At 42.0% G+C, this 21,818-nt stretch overlaps 1 protein-coding gene and 1 long non-coding RNA gene across 2 annotated transcripts; one reads left to right on the forward strand and one right to left on the reverse strand.

Moving 5' to 3' along the window:
• The first annotated feature begins 597 nt into the window (after nucleotides 1-597).
• Nucleotides 598-4,328, forward strand: LOC139632080 (uncharacterized). Its single transcript, XR_011693497.1, has 3 exons — nucleotides 598-762; nucleotides 2,147-2,262; nucleotides 3,902-4,328. It is a non-coding gene; the product is annotated as an uncharacterized lncRNA (long non-coding RNA).
• Nucleotides 4,329-16,313: 11,985 nt separating this feature from the next.
• Nucleotides 16,314-21,818, reverse strand: LOC139632109 (olfactory receptor 11A1-like). The gene has a single exon (XM_071496873.1). It carries the CDS (start codon nucleotides 20,999-21,001, stop codon nucleotides 20,036-20,038), a length of 966 nt encoding a protein of 321 aa, XP_071352974.1. The 5' UTR covers nucleotides 21,002-21,818; the 3' UTR covers nucleotides 16,314-20,035.

Below are 21,818 nucleotides of genomic sequence, written 5' to 3' on the forward strand. Positions count from 1 at the left end.
AGGAGTTTGCATATAGTGGTGCACAAAATATGATATGCAATTTATTCTGACTGAAAAGGGTTACAGAAATTGAGTAATTATACACATGTGCAACCTTTCCTATTAAAAGAAGATTGATTAAAGATGATTAAATCATAATCATAATGAAAACGATCACAGTAACATTTATAAGCTGGTAGGTACACTGATTTCACATTTTTAAAACGCACAAACTCTTACTGTCATATTATAATCACTAACTTATCTTTCTCACCATTTTATTATTGGGGTATTATAGGTTATTAAAGTTAATGAAAACAAAAAAATATGATATAGAAATAATGAATGTATAAAAAATAATTTCAGTCAACTGAAATAAAAATAAAAACAAAAACTAGTCATTACAAAACTAAAGAAATAATTGAAATGTATTGTATGTTTACAAAGCTAACTAAAATAAACTAAACTTATAAAGAAAATTATTAAGTAAACTTATTCTTTAGAAAAAGTTTAGCTTTATCCACTCTGCATCTTTGTTTTCTTTATGCATCAACGAGCTGCATTTGGCGCAAAAAAGTTGTGAACTTTGAAATCTGTAGATGATGCAGCCCCAACGTCAACATTTCATTGGTAGAGAGCGCCATCAGTCTCAAATGCTGTATCATGATTGGCTAATTGACATCGGGTTGCCTTAACGACGTTAAATCCTGCCTTAAATTAACGTATGGAGTTGCGGGCAGGAGGGATGAAGGAAGAAGGAACCGCCACAGGACGAAAAAGAAGGTAAGCTACATCTTTGTCAAACGTAATTTGGGTAAAACTTTGTAAAGTGTAGATGGCGAGTGTTTCTGATACTTTTTTGAAGAAACTGGTCGGCATATGTGGCAAATAGTGAAGCTAGCAAGTGAGGCTATAAGCCCGGACCACATGTGGCCATGAACTTGTTAAGGTTAGTCAACCTTAACTGTTAACTTAACTTAACATTTGGGTGACCAAACGTCCTCTTTTGCCTGGACATGTCCACTTTTCACGTCTTGTCACATCTTGTCCCGGTCGTCTGGGTTTTTTAAAAATATAAATTCGTGAAAATGTCCGGTTTTCATTTTCAAATTGACTGGCGCTTTGCACAGAATATGGTACTTTGTTGCGTGTGACGTCATCCTCTAGAAGCATCCATGTTGGCAGCTCTGCTACTCTGCTACAGCTAGAAAAAATCCCAGTTTACCATCCCGGTCAGGACTAATGGGAGACAAAGTGCACTGTATGCAAAACTGGCACTCATGTTTCCATGTCAAATAAAGGTGCCGGGGATCCGAAAGCTCACATGGACACAGAATAAAAAAACCTAAAGATTGAATTAATATTTTTTGTTTGTTAAACTAGTATCTCTGCGGGGTTACTGTTTTATTATTTACATTATTACATTGAAAAGATAGTAGGAGATATTTTGTTAATGATTTTCTAATACAGAAGAGGTATTATTTCTATCATTATTTCATTGCAGATATTTAAATTTTATTTTTGTACTACTGACACTTGTTAAAGAGAGATTATTTTAGGCATAATTAAGCATGTTGAATAACCTCTGAGAAGCCTAACTGAATTTGTATCCTTGGTTATACATACAGAGGAGGCATACTTTAAATAAATTAAAGTTATAAGGCATCTTTGAGTAAACTTCGAGTATCATTTAAGTATCTCAAGGTGGAGCCAAGTGTCCTCCTTTTTTGGAAATCAAAATATGGTCACCCTATTAACATTATAAACTCAAGACGTAGGGAATTGAGAAGGAGCATCTTTCCAAGATATGTTATCAATAAGCAGGGGTTTAGGAGCAATGTCCAGAGCAGAAGAGCCCAACGACTTATCCCAGAAAAGTGCAATTCTTACAGAAATCTCCAAACATCAGAAGTCACAGCCCGGATTTTTACTATGATGTTCCTTTAAGGCCTTTGTGTCTTATTGTGGTTTGTCTGGTGGATTTTAGATAATGTTTTTCAGTCCCTGAGTAGTCTGATATGGTTAAATTAACATAATCTGTGTATCCAAAGGTATCAACAAGTTGCTGTACCAAATTATGAGATATAATGACATGACAAAACTAAATAAGACATTGAACCACCTTTTTAAATAATTAAAATGTGTTGTACTTTTGTGTATTTAACAGGATGGATGGCCCAGCAGGAAATACTAAAAAAGAGATGCCTAAAACAGCGCGAAACCCACCGAAGAAGATGGGTTTTTATGAACCAGACCCCGGCTCACCCAGAGATGACTCAGATGGTAATTGAGTTATTATTTTACTACACGGCTTAGCAAAATTTTTTTTTGTTTTTTTTTGGGGGGGGGGCATTTTTTGCCTTTATTGATAGTGACAGTAGAGACAGACAGGAAACGGGGAGGAGAGCGGGGGAACGACATGCAGCAAATATTGACTCGGTCGGGACGTGAACCGGCAACGGCCGCAAGGTGCACGTGCCAACGCGGGACGCCCCAACCACTCGGCCATCGGGGCACCCCAGGCTTAGCTAATTTTTGAAGTGATTGTCATTTTTAACTTACTTTGGACACTATAATAACCAAAATCTTTGACAGTCTCTGGTCTCTTATCACTGGGATTATTATTATCAATATATTAGCAGCTTCAGGCACAAACATTGATTTACAGGATTTTTTAAAGAAATGTCAAGAAAAGGGAGAGTAACCCTCACTTGAAACTGTGTACATTTTAGTGACAGAATTTTACAACTCTATTGGTCAAATTATCCCTACATTTGGGGCTGGGAGATTGATTTAAAAATGTTATTTCAATAAAATAAAATTCTCATCAGAAAAAGTAACTACTTTTTTTCCAGGATAGGCATGAAATTGCAAATAGGTCTCTAATTGTTGATACCTGCAGAAACTCTGTTGCCACTTTATTGCAGATTTTAGAATTTAATTCTTTAAAATATATTGACAATTTACTGAACTGTTTCAGCAAACCATTATTTAAAACACATCAATTTGAGACAAAGTAAGACCAGGTGACTACAGTAAAATGCTGAAATATTAATAAAGAGTGCACAAATCAAATACAATGTTTAAAAGAGTCACATGAGTGAAGAAGTGTGAAGCAAATGCAAAAAGAATAAAGTTAATGCTAGTTGAAAGCTAAAGTGAAGAGATAAATTTTTAGCTTTGCTAAGGTCGAAGAGGATTAGAATTGAGACCAATAAGATATAGTAGCATGTTTAAGTAAGATTGATTTTTCTTATTACTTAGGGCACATCATCATAGGGCCAAATCAACAAAGATCAACTCCCATTTTGTATGGGCAACCTCTCAAATTAGTTGAGTACATGTGATAGCATTGTTAATTGTTGAAGCTTAATTAAGCTATAGTTTTCTGCTAAAATGTTATCTTAAATTACATTTTCATCTGTTTTTATTCATTCTTTTTTAGGTAGAACAGCTGAGGTTGTTACTGTTGTTACTAGGTTACAGGAATCAAACACTGCATTTTCAGAGACTGATTGTAAAGGGAGACTGTACACTTACTTTTCCAATGGGAAGTTTAAAAATGCAGAGTGGTGGCATATCAATGTATTGACTTGATTTTTTGTAGCTGCCCAACTTTGGTATTGATGGCTTGTGCAACTGCTCTCTATAGCTTGACAATCAACCTAGTATGAGGTGGCGAAGTGCTTATAAAACTGTGTTAACAGGAAAGGAAATGATAATATAAACCAGAATGTTGAGGATAGACAACTCCCCATTCAAGAAGACTGAGATGTGATTTATCTGCATTTAAGATTGTGCCCAAGTGCTAAATCTCCAAATTGTCTGTCCTTTTTCAGCCCAGAAATCCTCTTAAAGCTAGAAAGTTATTACTTCTTACTTCTCTTATTGACACCTCTTGTATCATTTTTTTCTCTTCTAGATAAATGCGGAATTCATGCACATAACAACTTTGCCACTTCAAGCCAAGTTTTTGGCAGAACTAGAAAAATACACACCTAACTTAATGAAGGTCTTCAGCAGTAGAGGAGGAGCTGCTGGAAGGAAGATCAGGCTTATCATGGCTCCAACAGCTAAGGCAAGTGCATTAAACTGTTGCATTATTTGGCCAAATAAGGTTTTTCTCCCAATGTAACATCTCTTTTTCCCATCTACTTTCCTCTGTTTAATCTTCTTCCTCCTCAATCCACTTTGACATTCTTTCATTTTTCTTTCCTTTGCCTCCATCCTTTATATCCATGCATCCATGGATGAGATGTTGGACCCCCAGGTGGACCCCCAACTAATCTTCTGAGACTGTATTTTGAGCCATCAATTTGGTCATTGGTCCCTGGTGACAGGGTGGTGCCCCGAGGTTACTACTTGTAGTAAACATTTATTTATATATATATATATATATATATATATATATATATATATATATATATATATATATATATATATATATATATGTATATATATATATATAAAAGTTGAAGTTTAGTTGAAGTTTAAGAAGCTGAGTTTGTGCTACTTCAATCTCTGCCTTTTCTGCATCAATTCTACTTTTAGGATGACCACCTAGACATCCTAGAAATTACACAGGGGGCATGGCGAGGGTCTCTCGGGGCAGAGGCAGGGGAGGCAGCGGTTGCCGAAGGTGGAACTATACGAGAGATCAGTGCTACATATGCCATGAAACAGGACATTGGGCTCGAGACTGCCCACAAGCAGACCAGCAGGGGCCAAGGCCATGGCAGCCTCCCAATCGCGGTCCAGCACCTCAGCCACAAGGACGGCGCATGCATCAAGCACCAAACTCGGGGACTGCACCACCTAGGGGTCAATACCCCATGGTCTCTGAAGAGTATGAGTACTGACGGGGCCAGAGAGCTCAGGAGCATGTGGGGTTGGCAGACCCCTACATGCCTATGATGGTAGATAACAAAGAGCTGCTTTTTCTTGTGGATACAGGAGCAAGATATTCAACCATCATTGATAAACTGTCTGAATCTAGACTTTCTTCTAACAGTGTCCAGGTTGTTGGGTTCTCGGGTCGACCAGAAGCTTTGCCACTCACGAAACCTCTCCGCACGGCGGTGGCAGGACAGGTGTTTCATCATCAGTATGTTCAGGCAGCATCATGCCCTGCTAACCTCATGGGTAGGGACGTCTTGATAAAATGTGGAGCTTCTGTGTTGTGTAGTCCGGAGGGGCTCACAGTCACATTTCCAAATGGCGTAACCACAAACTGTTCTGTTCCATCGTTACATACGACTTCACACATGATGCTGGCAGCTGACACGACTCCACAAGCGCCAACTCTGTGGGCTGACATCTACTGGGGTATGTTGGAACCTGAGGATGTGAAACAGAATGGTGTAGTAGCGTTGTTTACACGGTGGCGACCTTGGTTGCAGGCTTTGTGTCCCTATGCTTCCCCCATGGATCCTTATCATGTCACTCTGTTGTATGATAGAGAAGGTAATGAAATGTACCAACATGAGTTTTATGATGAGATTGAGGGGAAGAATTGGCAAATCACTTCTCCGTGTATTTTTGCAGGTCCAGAGGGTGTGGCTGCAGTCGTTGATCTGACACCAGAACAAAGTGTATGGTATGAGATGGCTGAAGAAGCCATACCTCATATCACCTTAATGGTTCATGCTGATCATCAAGCTAAAGATTTGGGCCCCATGACTAAACGGTTGAGTGGTGTCACAGATTGGATGCCAACTCAGATTTCTGGCCTTCAGTATTCACCTTCAGAATCTGCATATAAAATAACACATGCAACACGTGATGTAGTGACCCTGGAACACAGACAAATTGAGAGGTTCCATGGCAGAGAAAAAACTGACCATGAAGAGGCTAATGTGATGCTTAGCACATTACCTGACTCCCTGTGGTCCCAAGGACCCACAGATGTAGGTTTTTGCTCACACATTGATCCAATCACATTTGACTTATCTGACAACACACCAATTTGGCAATCTCAATATAAACATAAGCCTGAAGCTGATATAGGCATACAGGACACCATTGAAGGGCTGTTACAAGCTGGTGTTCTTGAACCCTCTTCCTCACCTTGGAACACTCCAATTCTTCCTGTGGAGAAGCAACACACAGGCAAATACCGCATGGCTCATGATTTGCGACGCATTAATCAGATCACAGCGACGCCAACGGTCCCCGTGCCCAATCCGTATACTGCTATGTCAACTCTCACACCCCAACACCAGTGGTTTTCATGCATTGATTTGGCTAACGCATTTTTCTGTCTTCCATTAGCTGACCATCTGCGTGATGTCTTCTCATTCACATACCAAGGACGCCGTCTTAGGTATACTCGTGTACCTCAGGGGTTCATCTTGTCACCAGGACTGTTTAACCAGGTACTCAAACAGCAGCTGGAGGGGCTGCACCTCCCACAGGGTGTGGTACTGATTCAATATGTAGATGACCTATTATTAGCTGCACCATCACCTGACTCTTGTCTAGAGGCGACGCATTCTCTGCTCATGAAACTGTTCGAGATAGGATTTAAAGTCTCAAAATCCAAACTACAGTGCTGTAGGCAGTCAGTGACGTTTCTAGGTCGTGTGGTGTCCTCTAAGGGCACTGCCATTTCTGGTAATCACAGATCTGCACTTCTTGATCACTCTAAACCATCCACAGTGAAGGAAATGTTGTCATTTCTTGGGTTGGCAGGATATAGCAGACATTTTGTTCCAGCATTTTGCGAAGTCACAGCTCCTCTGCGCCACCTAGTTAATGAACAAGGTATGAAAAATCTAACTGCATGTCTAAATTGGACAGTTGCAGCAGAACAAGCGTTCATTAGCCTCAAACAAAACATGTCTCAAGCTGCTGATCTCGCGGTCCCCGATTATACAGAACCATTCTTCCTTGATGTTTCTGTAAAAGCACATTCCGCGAACGGAGTGCTTTTCCAGAAAAAAGGGGGAGGTAGACAGGTACTGATGTATGCTAGTGTAACTCTAGATCCAACAGAGGCAAGACATCCACCATGCACTAGACATGCAGCAGGAGTAGCTAAGCTACTACAAAAAACAGCACACATAGTAAGGGGACATGCATTGACAGTTTTAACAACACACAGCATTGTGGCTTATGTCAATTCAGCTACATTCACGATGACATCACTAAGGCAGACTAGGCTAGAGAAACTTCTAGGGGCTGCACACATCACCTACACACATGAAGGCATCAACATGGCTGACAACATGGAGGAAGGAACACCACACCAATGTGAGGAAAGAGTGGAGCGAGATGTAAAGGTTAGACCCGACTTACAACACAAACCAATTCCAGATGCAGACGATACATTGTATACTGATGGGTGCTGCTATAGACATCCCACAAAAGGGCTGCAAGCTGCATTTGCCATGGTAAAACAAACATCCTTAGGACAGTTTGAGGAAGTCAGAGCAGAAAAAATGGAAGGGAAAGTGTCAGCTCAACTAGCTGAACTAAGAGCAGTGATAACGGCCCTTGAACTGTCAGAGGGAAGGAAGGTGAACATTTACACAGACTCAGCCTACATAGTAGGAGCAGTACATGTTGAGCTCAGCCAATGGATCAGAGCAGGGTTTTTGACATCAACCCAGTCACCTATCAAGCATGAGAAAGAAATGAAAGAACTAGCAGAAGCGCTAATGAAACCAACAGCAGTGGCGGTAATAAAATGCAAGGGACATGATAGGTCAAACACGCCGGTAGCCAGAGGGAATGAGGAAGCGGACAAGGCAGCCAAAAGGAAAGCAGGTTATCAGCCTCAATACCAGATGCTGCAGGCAGAAAAAACCATTCATGACTTGTTACCTGAGTGTAATGTAAATATGTTAATAGCAGAACAAAGACTGGCCTCTCCCTATGATATATCAATATGGGTTGAGAGGGGAGCGGTGAAATAAGAAGAGCTGTGGAGAGCACTGGACGGACGTCCAGTGTTGCCTCCAGGTTTGGTGAAATCGGTATTGACAGAAGCTCATGGGTTAACACACTGTGGTAAGAGACAGATGAAAAGACACCTCTGTCATTGGTGGCATCCATATCTGCCAGCAATGATTGAAACTCACGTGAAAGAGTGTTCAATCTGCAATGTATATAATGTAAAAAGTACTGTTAAACCTCACAAAGAAAAATTTCCGTTGCCCAAACTTCCAGGTCAGGAGATAGTGATTGACTATACTGACATGGTAAAAAGAGAAAGAGGTTACAGGTATCTTCTGGTGGCGGTGGATGCATACACCGGTTGGCCAGAAGCTGTACCAACAAAAAACGAAGATGCAAAATCGGTAATCAAATTTTTGATAAATCAATACATTCCATTTCATGGTTTTCCCAGAAGAATCAGATCAGATAATGGCACACATTTCAAAAACAAAGATCTACAGGAAGTAGAAAAGATACTCGGATTGAAACATGCCTTTGGAACAGTGTATTATCCTCAATCTCAAGGAAAAGTGGAAAGAATGAATAGAAACATAAAAGAAAAGTTGGGAAAAGTGTGTGCTCAGACTAAACTAAATTGGGTAGATGCACTGCCATTGGTATTGATGAGTATCAGGAGCACAGTGAACAGCATGACAGGTTTCACACCGTTTGAACTCTTCACAGGACAACAGTTCCCAGGGCCAGGAGCCAGCCTGATGGTGGGGAATTCAAAACAAAAAAACATTCATATATCCAGCTTATTACCAGTTGCATTGTTGGCTTAAAAGTGTTTTTATATACTCTGAGGTGTTTGTATGAACTCCAGTGAGTAGGGTGTGAGGGTTTTAAGTGCTCTCTGGAGAAAGGTTTTCTCTTAGATACAGAGGTTAAGGTTTAGTCCTGGAGTAGGAAGTTTTTAGTATCTTAAGTTTATATTTTGTATCTTCTCTCGTATTATCTTGTTTAGGAAAATAATAGAAGGAAATTTGTGACAACCATGACGCCTCCATCTAACAAATGGCACAGGCTGGTTGTTTTCTGTGTAATTTCTCTTTTGATTGTCGTACCAGTTTTGATTTGGGAAAAGACTGCTCTAACAGAGGGAGATCACGGACACCAGGCACAGGTAAGCCTAGCATCACAAAAACCCACCACCAAACGCACAAAGAGAGCCCTGACTAACAAGAATGGTAAGACAACTGATTTGTGTTTGCAGCAATATGGGGGTATGGAGTTGAATTATACCAAAGGGAGTAGCACAGGATGGCAGTTTGATTTGTGCCGTGTTATTGACTGTAAAGGGGTTGATGAGGAATGGAGAGGCTACAACCTTTACGTATGTGTACATACTGATTATGATCAATGGTGTCAGACGTGGAATGATGTGGTGGCTTATTCAGGAGTATGTACAATGGACATGGGGTGCATCAGGAGCCAATTTGGGGTGGCCCGGATCACTGGCACGAGTGGGGATGGATTGAATCCCATAATTCTTACTCTCCAAGGCATGATGGAAGACCCAACAAAAAACACACAGATTAAGCATTATTGTCCTGGAGACGCACTATTTCTAGTATTAGGAGTAGAGAAATCTGGCAGAGACACAATGGGTTTGATTAAAATTAATCTCCTCGAAACTGTGAAAGAAGTGCCTACTATAACCGCCAGAACCAAAGTTAACGCCCAAGTGCAAAAGCAAAGTGGTGTATTGAAATTGGATCTGGCCAAATTAACAGGCAAAGACATAGTCCAAATTTCAACTGGATATGCTGACAAAAACTTGTGGCTCGATTGGGTAACTGCTAGTGCCAATGAACGGGGTATGACTGACTGTCTAGTCTGCGCAGCAGCGAGGCCCATTCTACTAATGGTACCTGCTCCTCTGTTTCCAGAAGAAGATCCAACTGGTTTTCACTGTATGCTTGCTCTACATATGACAGCGGACCCAGCTAATTGTTCTGTTCTCAGTGCTGTTTTTCCACCCGCTAAGAACAACACCATCCCTCCAGTGTTCACTCCAAGACCAGGTAACTACACCTGCTTAACTAGAACTAATGTAGTTAAGATGGGAGAAGTCCCAGAGGAATGGTGTCAGGACACAGTAGACGTGACCTCGTGGACCAACGCTAGCACTCTGGTGTGGGCTAGAGCTGATTTGTTTTGGTACTGCGGAGGTAACACTCTGTACAACACCTTGCCTAATCAGTGGTCAGGAGTATGCACTTTAGTGAGACTAGCAGTACCGTTAGAGGTAGTAGGAAGAAGGATCAGCCAAGGCACATTGAATGGTAGATGTAAGAGAGATACTGATGGTACCTTTGATCCAATGAAAGACTCACCAACTTATATTGATTCCATAGGAGTTCCCCGAGGTGTTCCTGACGAACACAAGCTGGTGAATCAAGTGGCTGCAGGGTTTGAGTCTAGTTTGTGTTGGTGGTGTACAATTAATAAAAATGTTGATCGTATAAATTACATCTATTACAATATGCAGAGGTTGGGTAATCATACTGGGGATGCCATAATGGGATTGTCTGGACAAGAGGCTGCAAACTCTCTGATGACAGTCCAAAACCGGATGGCGCTGGACATGTTGTTAGCTGAAAAAGGGGGTGTATGTCACATGTTTGGAGAACAATGTTGCACAGTTATCCCCAACAACACTGCTCCAGATGGTTCCGTCACCAGAGCATTGACTGCTCTGCATGCCCTCAACGAGGAGATGGCATCCCACACAGGAATTCACAACCCATTCACTGATCTGCTTGAATCATGGTTTGGAAAATGGCGTAATCTGGTGGTGTCAGTGATTTCTTCTCTAGTAGCAGTCACGGGAATGCTTATTTTGTGTGGATGTTGCTGTATTCCATGTCTCCGTTCTCTCTGTGTACATCTCATCACTACTACCATCGAGGGGAAACAAGCTCCTCCTTCGTACCAGATGCCTCTGCTGGCGGGGGAAGTAGAAGAGGTGATGATCTATCGTGATGAGCGAGTGTAAGATTGGCCTCAGAATATCTGAGGCCAAAAGGGGGAATTGAAGAATATTTTTAGCATTTTGCAATAGCATTGCGTGTGTGTGAGGATTGAAAGGTTATGATGCTTGCTTTTGATAACTATAGGTTGGGGAGTTGCTGAAGTCTCAAAAGGGAGCAGGGTGTTACAGATAGTGAAGCCAAGGATGTGTGGAGGGGTTGTTCTTCAGATGCGGGGTGGACATGCCATGAATAGACTGCATAGGTAGAAGATGAGGATAGAAGTGTGCAAGGACACGGTTAACTGATAGAGGGGAGACAGCCCTGAGGGGAGGGGAGTGTTGTGTCTGTCTCTGTCTTCTCTTCTCTGTTCCACACACAGAAAAATCAGCTGTTACCAGGCAGGAGTGATGGAGGTCAAATGGAGTCAGATAACCACGAAGGAGGCCTGACATTCTTTCTTGCATGTCTGCCATTGTGATGGTTACTGGACCTTGTTCTGGGAGATTGCTGTGATGTGCTATAAAATCCACTAGCCACTGAGCATTGGTGTTATGTGTTGCCTCTCTCTGCAAAGGGCAGATGATGGTATGGGCACTGGAAACTTTAAAAAAGATGTTTCAAAAAGCATTGTCAGCAGGCCGGAGTACATGCTCAAAAAGTGATATTTTAATAACAAAATACTACAAAACAGATGACAAAATAAATCCTGGACAATTCAAAAAGAAAAAGAACCTAAGCCATAACAAACAAATTCTAAAACTGCAGCCTCACAGCAAGCTGCCACCTGCTCTACATCTCTCTCTCCTTTGACCACTGAATGGCTTACATTTAATTTTCTTCACCTACGTGGAGCATACCATCCTCTCAGGTAAGTATGGGGGTGAGCTAAAATGCTAGCCATCCCAAGCACCCGAACCCCACACTACACTAACCCACACTAAATTCTCCTAAAAGGACCTGATAGCACACACCTGTTTCCTCTCTCCCTGGCTGAGCAGCTAATTAACCCCACTCAGAGAGACAACTGAAAATATGCAAGGTGGGCTGATCCTTCCCACATAAACCACACAAAAATATCTCAAAACCCATATATAAAATAATCCCTGAAAAATGAATAGAAACATTTACTCAAAATATAAAATATTGCAACAATGATAATAACAACGCAATGATAATATGGGGGATCAGGGCACAGTGAAAAGGAGCAACCTTTTCACACCTCCTTCTCCCATATGTTCTTCCAGTATTGTTCAGCCCTTTGTGGATCTGTTCTTGTGTTATCACCCTGCCACTGAGAATACACTTTGGATGGTTCGGTGGAGAAAATCCTGTTTACTCTCCTGGCTTCTGCTTCTCCTGTGTATCTCTTCAACTGGGTAGCCAGACCTGTGAGTCTTTGTTCGGCAGTCTCCAGTGCCTCAGGTATAGACAATTTGTTGTACTTCATAGATACCCCTTCCTTCATCAAACCTTTCTGTAACTCTGGGAGCTGACTAACTTCTCTCCATGTTGCCATGATCTTGGCCTCCAGCCTCCTCCTCCTCCATGGGTGATAATGCTCTTTGTGGCTTATGGTGTTCATCTTGTAGCCTAGCATCTCTAGAATCACCGTTGCTGTGGTGTTTATCAGCTCATTGGTCTCAGTTATAGTATTAGTATGGATAGTATGTAGTGCTGCATTCACATCTTTAGCAGACCTTCAGAGGGTACTTTGTCACTTAGCCTCAGTAACTGGCCACAGGGGTACCAGGTGTCCAGCTTGGCCATGATTTTCAATCTCAGGTCAGCTGCCCTTGTGTTAAGGGAATTTGTGCTTGTTATTGAGGTTTTGTACCCAATCTTGGAGTGTGGGGATGATAATGATATCTCCCCCCTGACCCCTGTCATCCTGGCACCCCCTTGTTGTAGCATGTTTGTTGTACCTCATCAATCTCTAGTTGTGATAGCAGTTGCTGTTGACAGATGTTGGAACACTGGGCTAGAAGTTGTTTCTTTGTCAGCATAAATGTTGGGTTTTGAAGCATCCATATATCCCATAACCTCTGCATATAGCCCCTCTCACTGGGGTTGCTTGTCTAGTAGCATTCCAATAGTTGCATATTCTCTGTTCTAGCCCATACTGTATGGTAGTGTGTGTGTGTGTGTGTGTGTGTGTGTGTGTGTGTGTGTGTGTATGTGTGTGTTTAAACAGTGACTACATTTATTACTCAGACACTTTTTTATTGTGTTGTAGATTTAATTTTGAATGGATTAAATTTCCATGTTGCCCATTAATCTCTATGCTCAATAATCCATAATGCCAACATGAAAACATGTTTTTTTTTAATTTTGCAAATGTCAAACCTGGTCCAGAGCGCATGTATCCAAAGACTCGGGTGACAGTTCATGTTTCAGCTTGACAATGACCTGCTAGCATACAGCCAAGACAATGCGGGAGTGGCTTCAGGACTAGTCTCTGACTGTGCTTCAGTGGCCCAGTTAAAGCCCAGAGTTAAACACCACACAACATCTGTGGAGAGACAAATCATAGATTGTCTCAATCAATACAATTGGCTCAATCAATACCAAACATCATGTCTGGTTTCGTCCAAACACAAAAAGTGTTTTGTTACAAGAAACACTTGCTGACTGTGCTGACCAAGCTTGGGCTTCTACGCTGGGCAGGCCCAAAGGAGCCCACGGCCTTGCCTGATGCAGCACTGGCAAGGAAACACCGCAAGCGGTGTGACAGGAAAAGGAAACGGCGCAAGCGCAGCAGAGCGCATGCTTGGCTAATCACTATACCACACAGGCCAGCAGTTCCTACAATAATGCTGGCAAATGTTCGATCACTGGACAGAAAAATTGACTACATCAGAGTTGTGAGGGCTTCCCAGCACAGCATGAGGGACTCCTGCATCTTTATTTTTACTGAAACCTGGCTTAACCAAAACATCACTGACACAGTTCAGCTGGAGGGAGCTAGCACTCCACAGAGCAGAACGAGCAGCTTCGCCATCCGGTAAACTCAGAGGTGGTGGCCTTGTTGTGTGTATCAACAATCTGTGGTGCCATGATGCTGTGGTGGTTTCTATACTCTGCTCACCACACGTAGAGCTCTTGACTGTGAAATGCCAACCCTTCTACTTGCCGCAGTAACTGATGGCGATCATCATAGTGGAAGCCTATGTGCCATTGAGTGCTAATGTGAAGGAGGCAATGAACAAGCCCTACAACCACATCAGCATGCAGCAGATGGCCTACTCTGATGCTTTCTTCATAGTGGCTGGACATTTCAACCAGGCAAGTCTTAAGTCTGTTCTGCCAAAATTTTACCAGCATGTGAACTTTGCTACCAGAGGCAAGAACACACTAGACCTAGTGTACACAAACATGAAAAACTCTTACAAAGCAGCCGCCCCCCCCCATATTGGCAACTCTGACCACCTAGCTGTTATGCTCACACCTGCATATAGACCCCGGGGGAAACAAGAAAAACCAATGGTCAGAAAATGGTCAAAATATGCCCACGGAAAGCAATAAAAAAAAAACTACACTGTGGGACACTTTCAAAGAGGTAGCAACACATAACAGCGTCATTGATCTGCAGGAATACACAGTCTGTCATTGGTTACATCAATAAATGTATAGATGATGTGACTGTGGTTAAAACCATCAAGACGTGTGCCAATCAGAAACCTTGGCTGACTGGGAAAGTCTGTTCACTGCTGAGAGCCCAGAATGCTGCATATAAATCTGAGGACACTGCAGCATGCAGACTGGCAAGAAACCACCTGTCACGGGCAATCGGGGAGGCGAAAAGACTGTATGCGCAGAAATAGTCACTTCACAAACAAAAAAGAGTCATGATGTCTGTGGCAGGGATTTTAGACAATCACTGACTGTCTACAGCTGGAGTGAAGAAGGTCTTCATCAGCAACAGCACAACGATGTCCCTGGATGTGTCATAGAGGAGTGTGCAGAGCAGCTGAAGGATACTGTCTCAAAAGTGCCACCATCATTCCTGTCCCAAAGAAGGCAAACCCAGCCTGTTTGAATGACTTCTGCCCTGTGGCCCTCACTGCAGTTATAATGAAGTGCTTTGAACTGCTGGTCATGCAACACATCAAGTCCTGCCTCCCTGCCTACAAACCTGGATCCCCTACAGTTTGCATACAGAACCAACTGATCTACAGAAGATGCAATCTCCACCATGCTTCCTGTTAAAAGGGAGTTTTTCCTCCCCCTGTCGCCAAGTGCTTGCTCTTTGTGGGAACTGTTGGGTTTTTCTCCATAACAAAGGTTTCGACCTTACCCTATAAAATGTCTTGAGTGTATGTATATTATGATATTAGGTGCTATACAAAAAAAATTTAATTGAATTGAATCGAAGATGCGATCTCCACCATGCTCCATGTCACCCTGTCACATCTAGAGAGGAAAAACACCTACACTCGTATCCTCTTCATCAACTTCAGCTCAGCGTGTAACACAATTATTCCACACTAGTTAGTGGATAAGCTGAAACTGTTGGAGGTCAACACCTGCACATTCAACTGGTACTTCACATCAAGTAGGGGAGACCGGGGCTTGTTGTCACATTTTTTACACTCTTATATATTTCTTGGAATCAATACATCATATATTAAAAAAATGTGTACCAGTTGAAAGACCAAAGTCTCAGGTATATATTTTGTATTCATGTCATATTCATATCTTGTGTCAGTGCAGAGTTATAAGCAATCAAATAGAGATTGTGAACATGTGACAAGTTGCCCCACCAACGGGTAAGTTGTCACACTGTATGGGGTAAGATGTCACACTGGATTTTGCACTTAATAAAACAAGGACAAAATTATTGTTGTTACTTTTTTTACTTGAAAGTGAATAAACCTTGACATAAAACATTATGCAACATTAAACAAGTCCTAAACTAGTCCTGGAAGATCTTTTAAAAAAACTAAAACAAGACCTGACCTCACTAGTCAGTCCTGGAACATCCAGTCATAAAATCTCAAACAAAACCTGACCTCACTAGTCAGACTCCTCATCTAGGTCACAGTTCTGACATACGCACACTGATTTGCCAGGGGTGCATTCTTCGTGGACCCATCCTTTGCATATTATGCACTGCACCCAGGTTTCTCCTGGGCGGCTGTTTCCAAATGGCTCTACACAGACCAGGCACAGGTTCTCATCTTCTTCTGATGAGGAGTCATCTGGAGTTTTTGTTTTTTTACCTGCCCTCTGCTTCTTCCCTGTGCTTTGCTTCTTTGGTATTTTGGATTTGGTTGCCTTGCCTTTCTTTTTGAATAGTCTTTTTTTCCCTTGTGCCTGCCTTTCAGCTTCAAGTGCCTCATTCACAGGTGTGTCGGTGAGAATAGCAGTTTTTCTCTTTTTTTCTCTGCTGGTTAACTTGTTTTCTTGGACCAGCTTTTGGGTAAGGTCTAATATCCTCTGGAGTTAATGTGTTGGTGGAGGTGGCTGGCTTGCTAGGGCCTGGAGCAGCTTGGTTGCTTGGGCCTGGAGCAGCTTGGTCAGTGCTGGGTCCTGAAATGGTTGGGTTGGTGCTGGGTGGGTTGGTGCTGGGGCCTGGAAAAGATGGCTCAGTTTCGGAGCCTGGAATGGCTGGGTTAGTGCTTGGGCTTGGTAGAGGGCGATCTGAGACATAAGAAGGAGCAAATTCTGTCTCCAAGAACACATCCTTGTTGTAAGGCTGAATCCCTGTCGCCCGAAAGCCGGCCTGGATATTAAGAGGGGTTGCAGCCAGAGGATAAGCAGTGGCTATAATCCCAGGGATCTCATAGATGCTGAGTGTTTTACCTGGGTTGTTCCTCATCCAGGAATCAGAGACAGAATTCACGTTTTTTAAGTGGCCCATAAACACTTCTGTCCAAAGGCTGCAGCCTGTGTGAGCAGTGGGGTGGGAAGGACAACATGTTGATGCCATTTTCTTTGGCAAAATTCAGCCCATCAATAGAAAGATGTGAGCAGTGGTTGTCCAGAAGGAGTAAGCAGGGCTTCTCCTTTGAGCACTTGGCATGTTCATGTAAGTTGTCACATGTGACAAATTACCCCAGATGACTGAGACAAGTTGCCCCAAACTACCATGTTTGCCAATGCTAGCTCTATCTTAAAGTTAGCTTAACACAGAACAATGACTGAGGTATGACAGGATGCCTTAATCTCTTCTCTAACAAGTCCACATGTATCACTGCTAGGATATTTATCTGAAAGAAGCTTAATTTTAAATATATAAAGTTAACATTTTTTACTTTGGGTTGTGGAAAATGGTTAATTGGTGCTCATCTCAACTTACAACATGTTGTTCTCTTCTCACACAGGACATGAGACCTGACCATGTAGAGGAAGAAAACTAGTATTCCACTTTTTAGTTGCCCCCTCTGATGAAGAAGATAATTGCAATGTGACAACTTACCCGTGTGACAACAAGCCCTGGTCTCCCCTACCATCACTGTAAGCGCAGGCTCACCCCAAAGCTGTGTTCTGAGCCCTCTACTGTTCAGTCTGCTCACCTACGACTGCACTGCACCATTTGGCAATAATCACGTTATTGAGTTTGCTGACAACAAAACAGTTGTGGGCTTATCAGTGACAATGATGAGTCTGCATATAGGATGGAGGTAGAGACATTAACAGTTTGGTGCAGATCTCACAATTTTGCCCTCAGTGTGGACAAACAAAGGAGATGGTGATCAATTTCAGAAGAGCTGGCAGCCAACATCATACACCACTGACCACTGATGGTGTTGCAGTGGAGAGGGTCAGTAACACTAAGTTCCTGGGCACCCGTGTAGTGTAAGATCTGACCACCACCAACACTGTAGCCATCATCAAAAAAGCCAACCAGCAGTTATACCCCCTTTGTAGACTCAGGAAGGCAGGTCTTCCCACTCCACACCTGACCACCTTCTACAGGGGCACAATTGAAAACATCCTCACCTACAGCCTCACCTCCTGGTTCAGTTGCTGCAAGACCCATGACCAACAGCAGCTTGACAAGATTGTCAGGTCAGTCAGTAGAATCATCGGTGCCCCTCTACCCTTCCTAAAGGAGTTCTACCAGCAGCGCTGTCTTCAAAGGGCCATAGCAATCATCAATCCTATATTCATATCCTTCCCACAACCCACAGTAGAAGCTGTGTCAAAACCAGCTTGACAAGCACACTTTGGCTGTAGATAATCAACAGTCAAGGATCCAGGATTATCATCAATGTGCATGCAGAAACCTCTGCAGGCTGCTGGCCTCTCCGTTTGACAAGTTCCAGCCTTCGTGGATGGGACATGGTCACGCCCACCAAAATGACAGAAACAATAAATACAACGGCTGGAAGTCAAATGCGCTTCAGAGACAATACCCTGCTGCCACCACAAGAGGACAGTAAATTACATGTTGAATGCAAACAGGCATCAGATCCTTTATGGGACAGAAAGCTGTTCTGAGATCAGATGTAAGGAGAGATATCGCTTCCACTTTGGTTTCATTTTAATTTATGTATTTAGCTTTAACTGGGCAAACAGAGCTTGCCTTGCTTTCCCTGAAGGCATGCCACTGACAAGAATTGAGGCCAAACAGGTCAATCTTGATCTCAAAACACCAGAGAATCTTATTTCTCATAGTCCTTTAGGTACTTTTTTGCAAACTTTTACTGAGGAAAGGCCTCATCTGGACACTCTCAGAATTCAATCACTCAAGAGACTTTTCTTCATCTTCCGTTCTGTGCTTCACGGAGACGTGGCTGTGTGGATCGGTTCCGGACTCTGCGCTGGAGCTGGCCGGCTTCCAACTCTTCAGAGCAGATCGCGACAAAACGAAAGGTGGAGGAATCTGTTTTTATGCTAACAGTGGCTGGTGCAGAAACGTGACAGTGATCCTGCAGCACTGTTCTCCTGACCTGGAAACTTTCATCATAAACTGCAGGCCCTTCTACTCCCCCCGTGAGTTCACTTCATTCATCCTGGTCGGTGTTTACATCCCACCACAGGCAACAGCAGATACTGTGTGTGGAGCGGACCAACCCGGACTCCTTAGTTATTGTCCTTGGTGACTTTAACAAAGGTAACCTCAACCACAAACTGCCCAAATACAGACAGTTTGTTAATTGCCCGACCAGAGAGGGGAACACTCTGGACCACTGTTACCCCACAATCAGTGGTGCTTATCACGCCGTCCCCCGGGCTGCACTGGGCCACTCTGACCATGTCATGGTCCACCTGATTCCCACATACAGGCAGAAACTAAAACTGGGTAAACCTGTTGTTTACAAGAACCTCTAAGAACCTCCAATTGCACCAATCACCAGAACCAATTCCTTGTATGTGGAAACATACTTGGCAATAAAACTGATTCTGATTCTGATTCTGATTCTCAAGGAAAGTGTGGTCATATGTTGTACAGATGGTAATAAATAATCTAAGATGCACCCAAGTGCAGCAGCTCTTTGCTCTCTGGTTTTGGTGAATTTTTTTCTGTGTATTTCCTTTCTGTGTTTCTGTATATTTCCTAATTTCATTATATGCAGTGCAGACAACAAAAATAAAAGCTTTCTATTCAAGATTGTAAGACCTCTGAGTCAAATTTGTATTGTAATGTAATTTTGGATTTTGTGGTATCAATAAAACTTACTTGACATGACTTGACTCTTACAATGCATCAATTTTGGAACTTATTCTGTGTTTGTGATGTATACTTTTACTCCTCAGAGCCTCAGTAGTTGTATTAATCTAATAAGGGTAGTCAAGGCATTAAATCTCACAAAATAAAAAATACTGAAATTATGCAGCAGGATCTCAAAATGACTCTAAGTTTAGGACAGGTAAATTAACTTTTAATTTTATTAATTCTCAAAATACATTATAAAATAGCTTTCAAACTTTCACCCAGTGGCTGAGAGGGCACAGATTTTAGAATTTTAGGTGATGTGCCATTGCTTCATTTACAAGATTAAAACAGAGATCACCTTTCACCGAATACAGATAAAATTGTGTATCAACTGTTTGTCATCAGACAGACCAAAGTTTTAATTTGGTAAAAACTTGGATGACAACTTTGCCACCATTTGATACAATATGTTAACTGAAGAAACTGATATTAGTGAGACTAGAGTAGTTAAAGCATATATATTTATTGTATTTTCTCATTATTCAAGCTGTACAAATCTGTTGGATGATCTACACTTCCTAACAGAACATGAAAGAAGACCTTTACATATCATGCGTATTTTGGACAAGTCCAGGCCATACATTACAGGGTTGAAGAGTGGCTGACATGTAAGAAAGTACAATGATAAAAATATTCGCAGCATGTTGGGCAAATTGTTCATATCAAATCTGCTCTGTAATACTTCAAAGCAAACCCCAAAAGAAAAGTTCAGGATAGAAGCAAGGTGAGGTGTGCAGGTACTGACAGCTTTCTGTCTGGTCTGTTTAGAACCAGAAAAACACACTTTAAGGATCTTCACGTAGGTGTAAAAAATCACAGATACAGGAACAGGAATTGTAAAAGAAGCAGCAATGAGTTCATAGATGTTATTGACTCTGGTGCCATAACATGCCAGTTTTATGACTGAGTAGTTGTCACAGTAAACTTTATTAATGATGTTCGCACACAGCTGTAAAGAGGCACTCAAGAATGTTGTAACAAAAACAGCAACAACAGGAGGTAACCATATAACAGCAATAAGCAAGGCAACCTTATTAGATGTCATATGGGCATTATACTGTAGAGGATAACAAATAGCAAGGTATCTGTCATAAGACATGACAGCTAAGTTAGTAAATTCTACACTTCCATATGAGTACAAACAGAAAATCTGCAGGAAACAAAAAGGCACAGAAACTGTGTGAATGTCAGAGAGGATCTGAACCAGTAGGAATGGAAACAACCCTGTACTACCATACAGTTCATTTACAAACAGGCTGCACAGAAACAGGTACATGGGTTCATGTAAGCTCCTGTTCATACAGATAACCACAATCAGCAAAACATTGGCACAGATAATTAGAAGATACAAAGACATAACAATCATGAAAAATAAGTATTTAAAATGTCCAATATCAAAGTAGGCAGCAAGAGTGAAATATAAAACCTGTGTGGAGTTGATCATGATCCTAATATTGATTCAAATCGCACTAACACTGTGCACAGAAAGAACTGAGTATAATACAAATGTTACATTATATTATAGATCTATAATTGCATTTTTTATTTAAATTTTAACATGAATCATAGAGTACAACAAAAGCATCATCACAAACAGTATTCAGTCTACGCACAGTCGAGAAATTAGTGAGGGAACATATGTGACAAATAACTAAAACTTACCACTTTCTTATTTAAAGTCAACATAATGGTTAGGTGAGACACTATAACATTTTATGACATTGTGATGATGATACTGTGACTGCTTCCCAACTGAACTGTAACTCTGCTTCTGCTTCTTTTATACTTTTCAAGTCCATGGAGCCAACAGCAGCAGACTGACTTCATTATCAGAGGAGCCACTGTTAATGATTTTCTTATTGGTTCCATTGGTGGGTCCAGGGAGTGGCCTTGTGTGGCACGGGCCACCCCTGGAAACTGATTAGCCACACCAGGAGCCACTGCATTATTCTAAACTATGATTTCCTATCTGCCCAGTCAGAGGCGGGATTTAAATTTGAGTCTTTGGTGAGTAAACCTAACTTTTTTTGCAATGTGCAATTCTGTCTTAAACCTGAGAGGCAGTAATGTGCCAGAATAGAGTCAGCTGTTGTCAGTCACGTCAAGTCTCGGACTAGCCTTCACCTGCAGACGAGGTCCAACATTGGGCTCTCATTTGCCACAACTATCTTGCGCTGGTCTCAGCTGCTGTGGCAATCTCTTCATTTCTTCAATCGTTTTGGGTCCACACCAATCTTCTACAAGAATTAGGGCAGTGATGT

This window comes from Trachinotus anak, unplaced genomic scaffold (genome assembly GCF_046630095.1).
Source record: "Trachinotus anak isolate AG129_WGS33_773 ecotype Australia unplaced genomic scaffold, CSIRO_AGI_Tana_v1 ptg000014l, whole genome shotgun sequence".
Taxonomy (NCBI): Eukaryota; Metazoa; Chordata; class Actinopteri; order Carangiformes; family Carangidae; genus Trachinotus; species Trachinotus anak.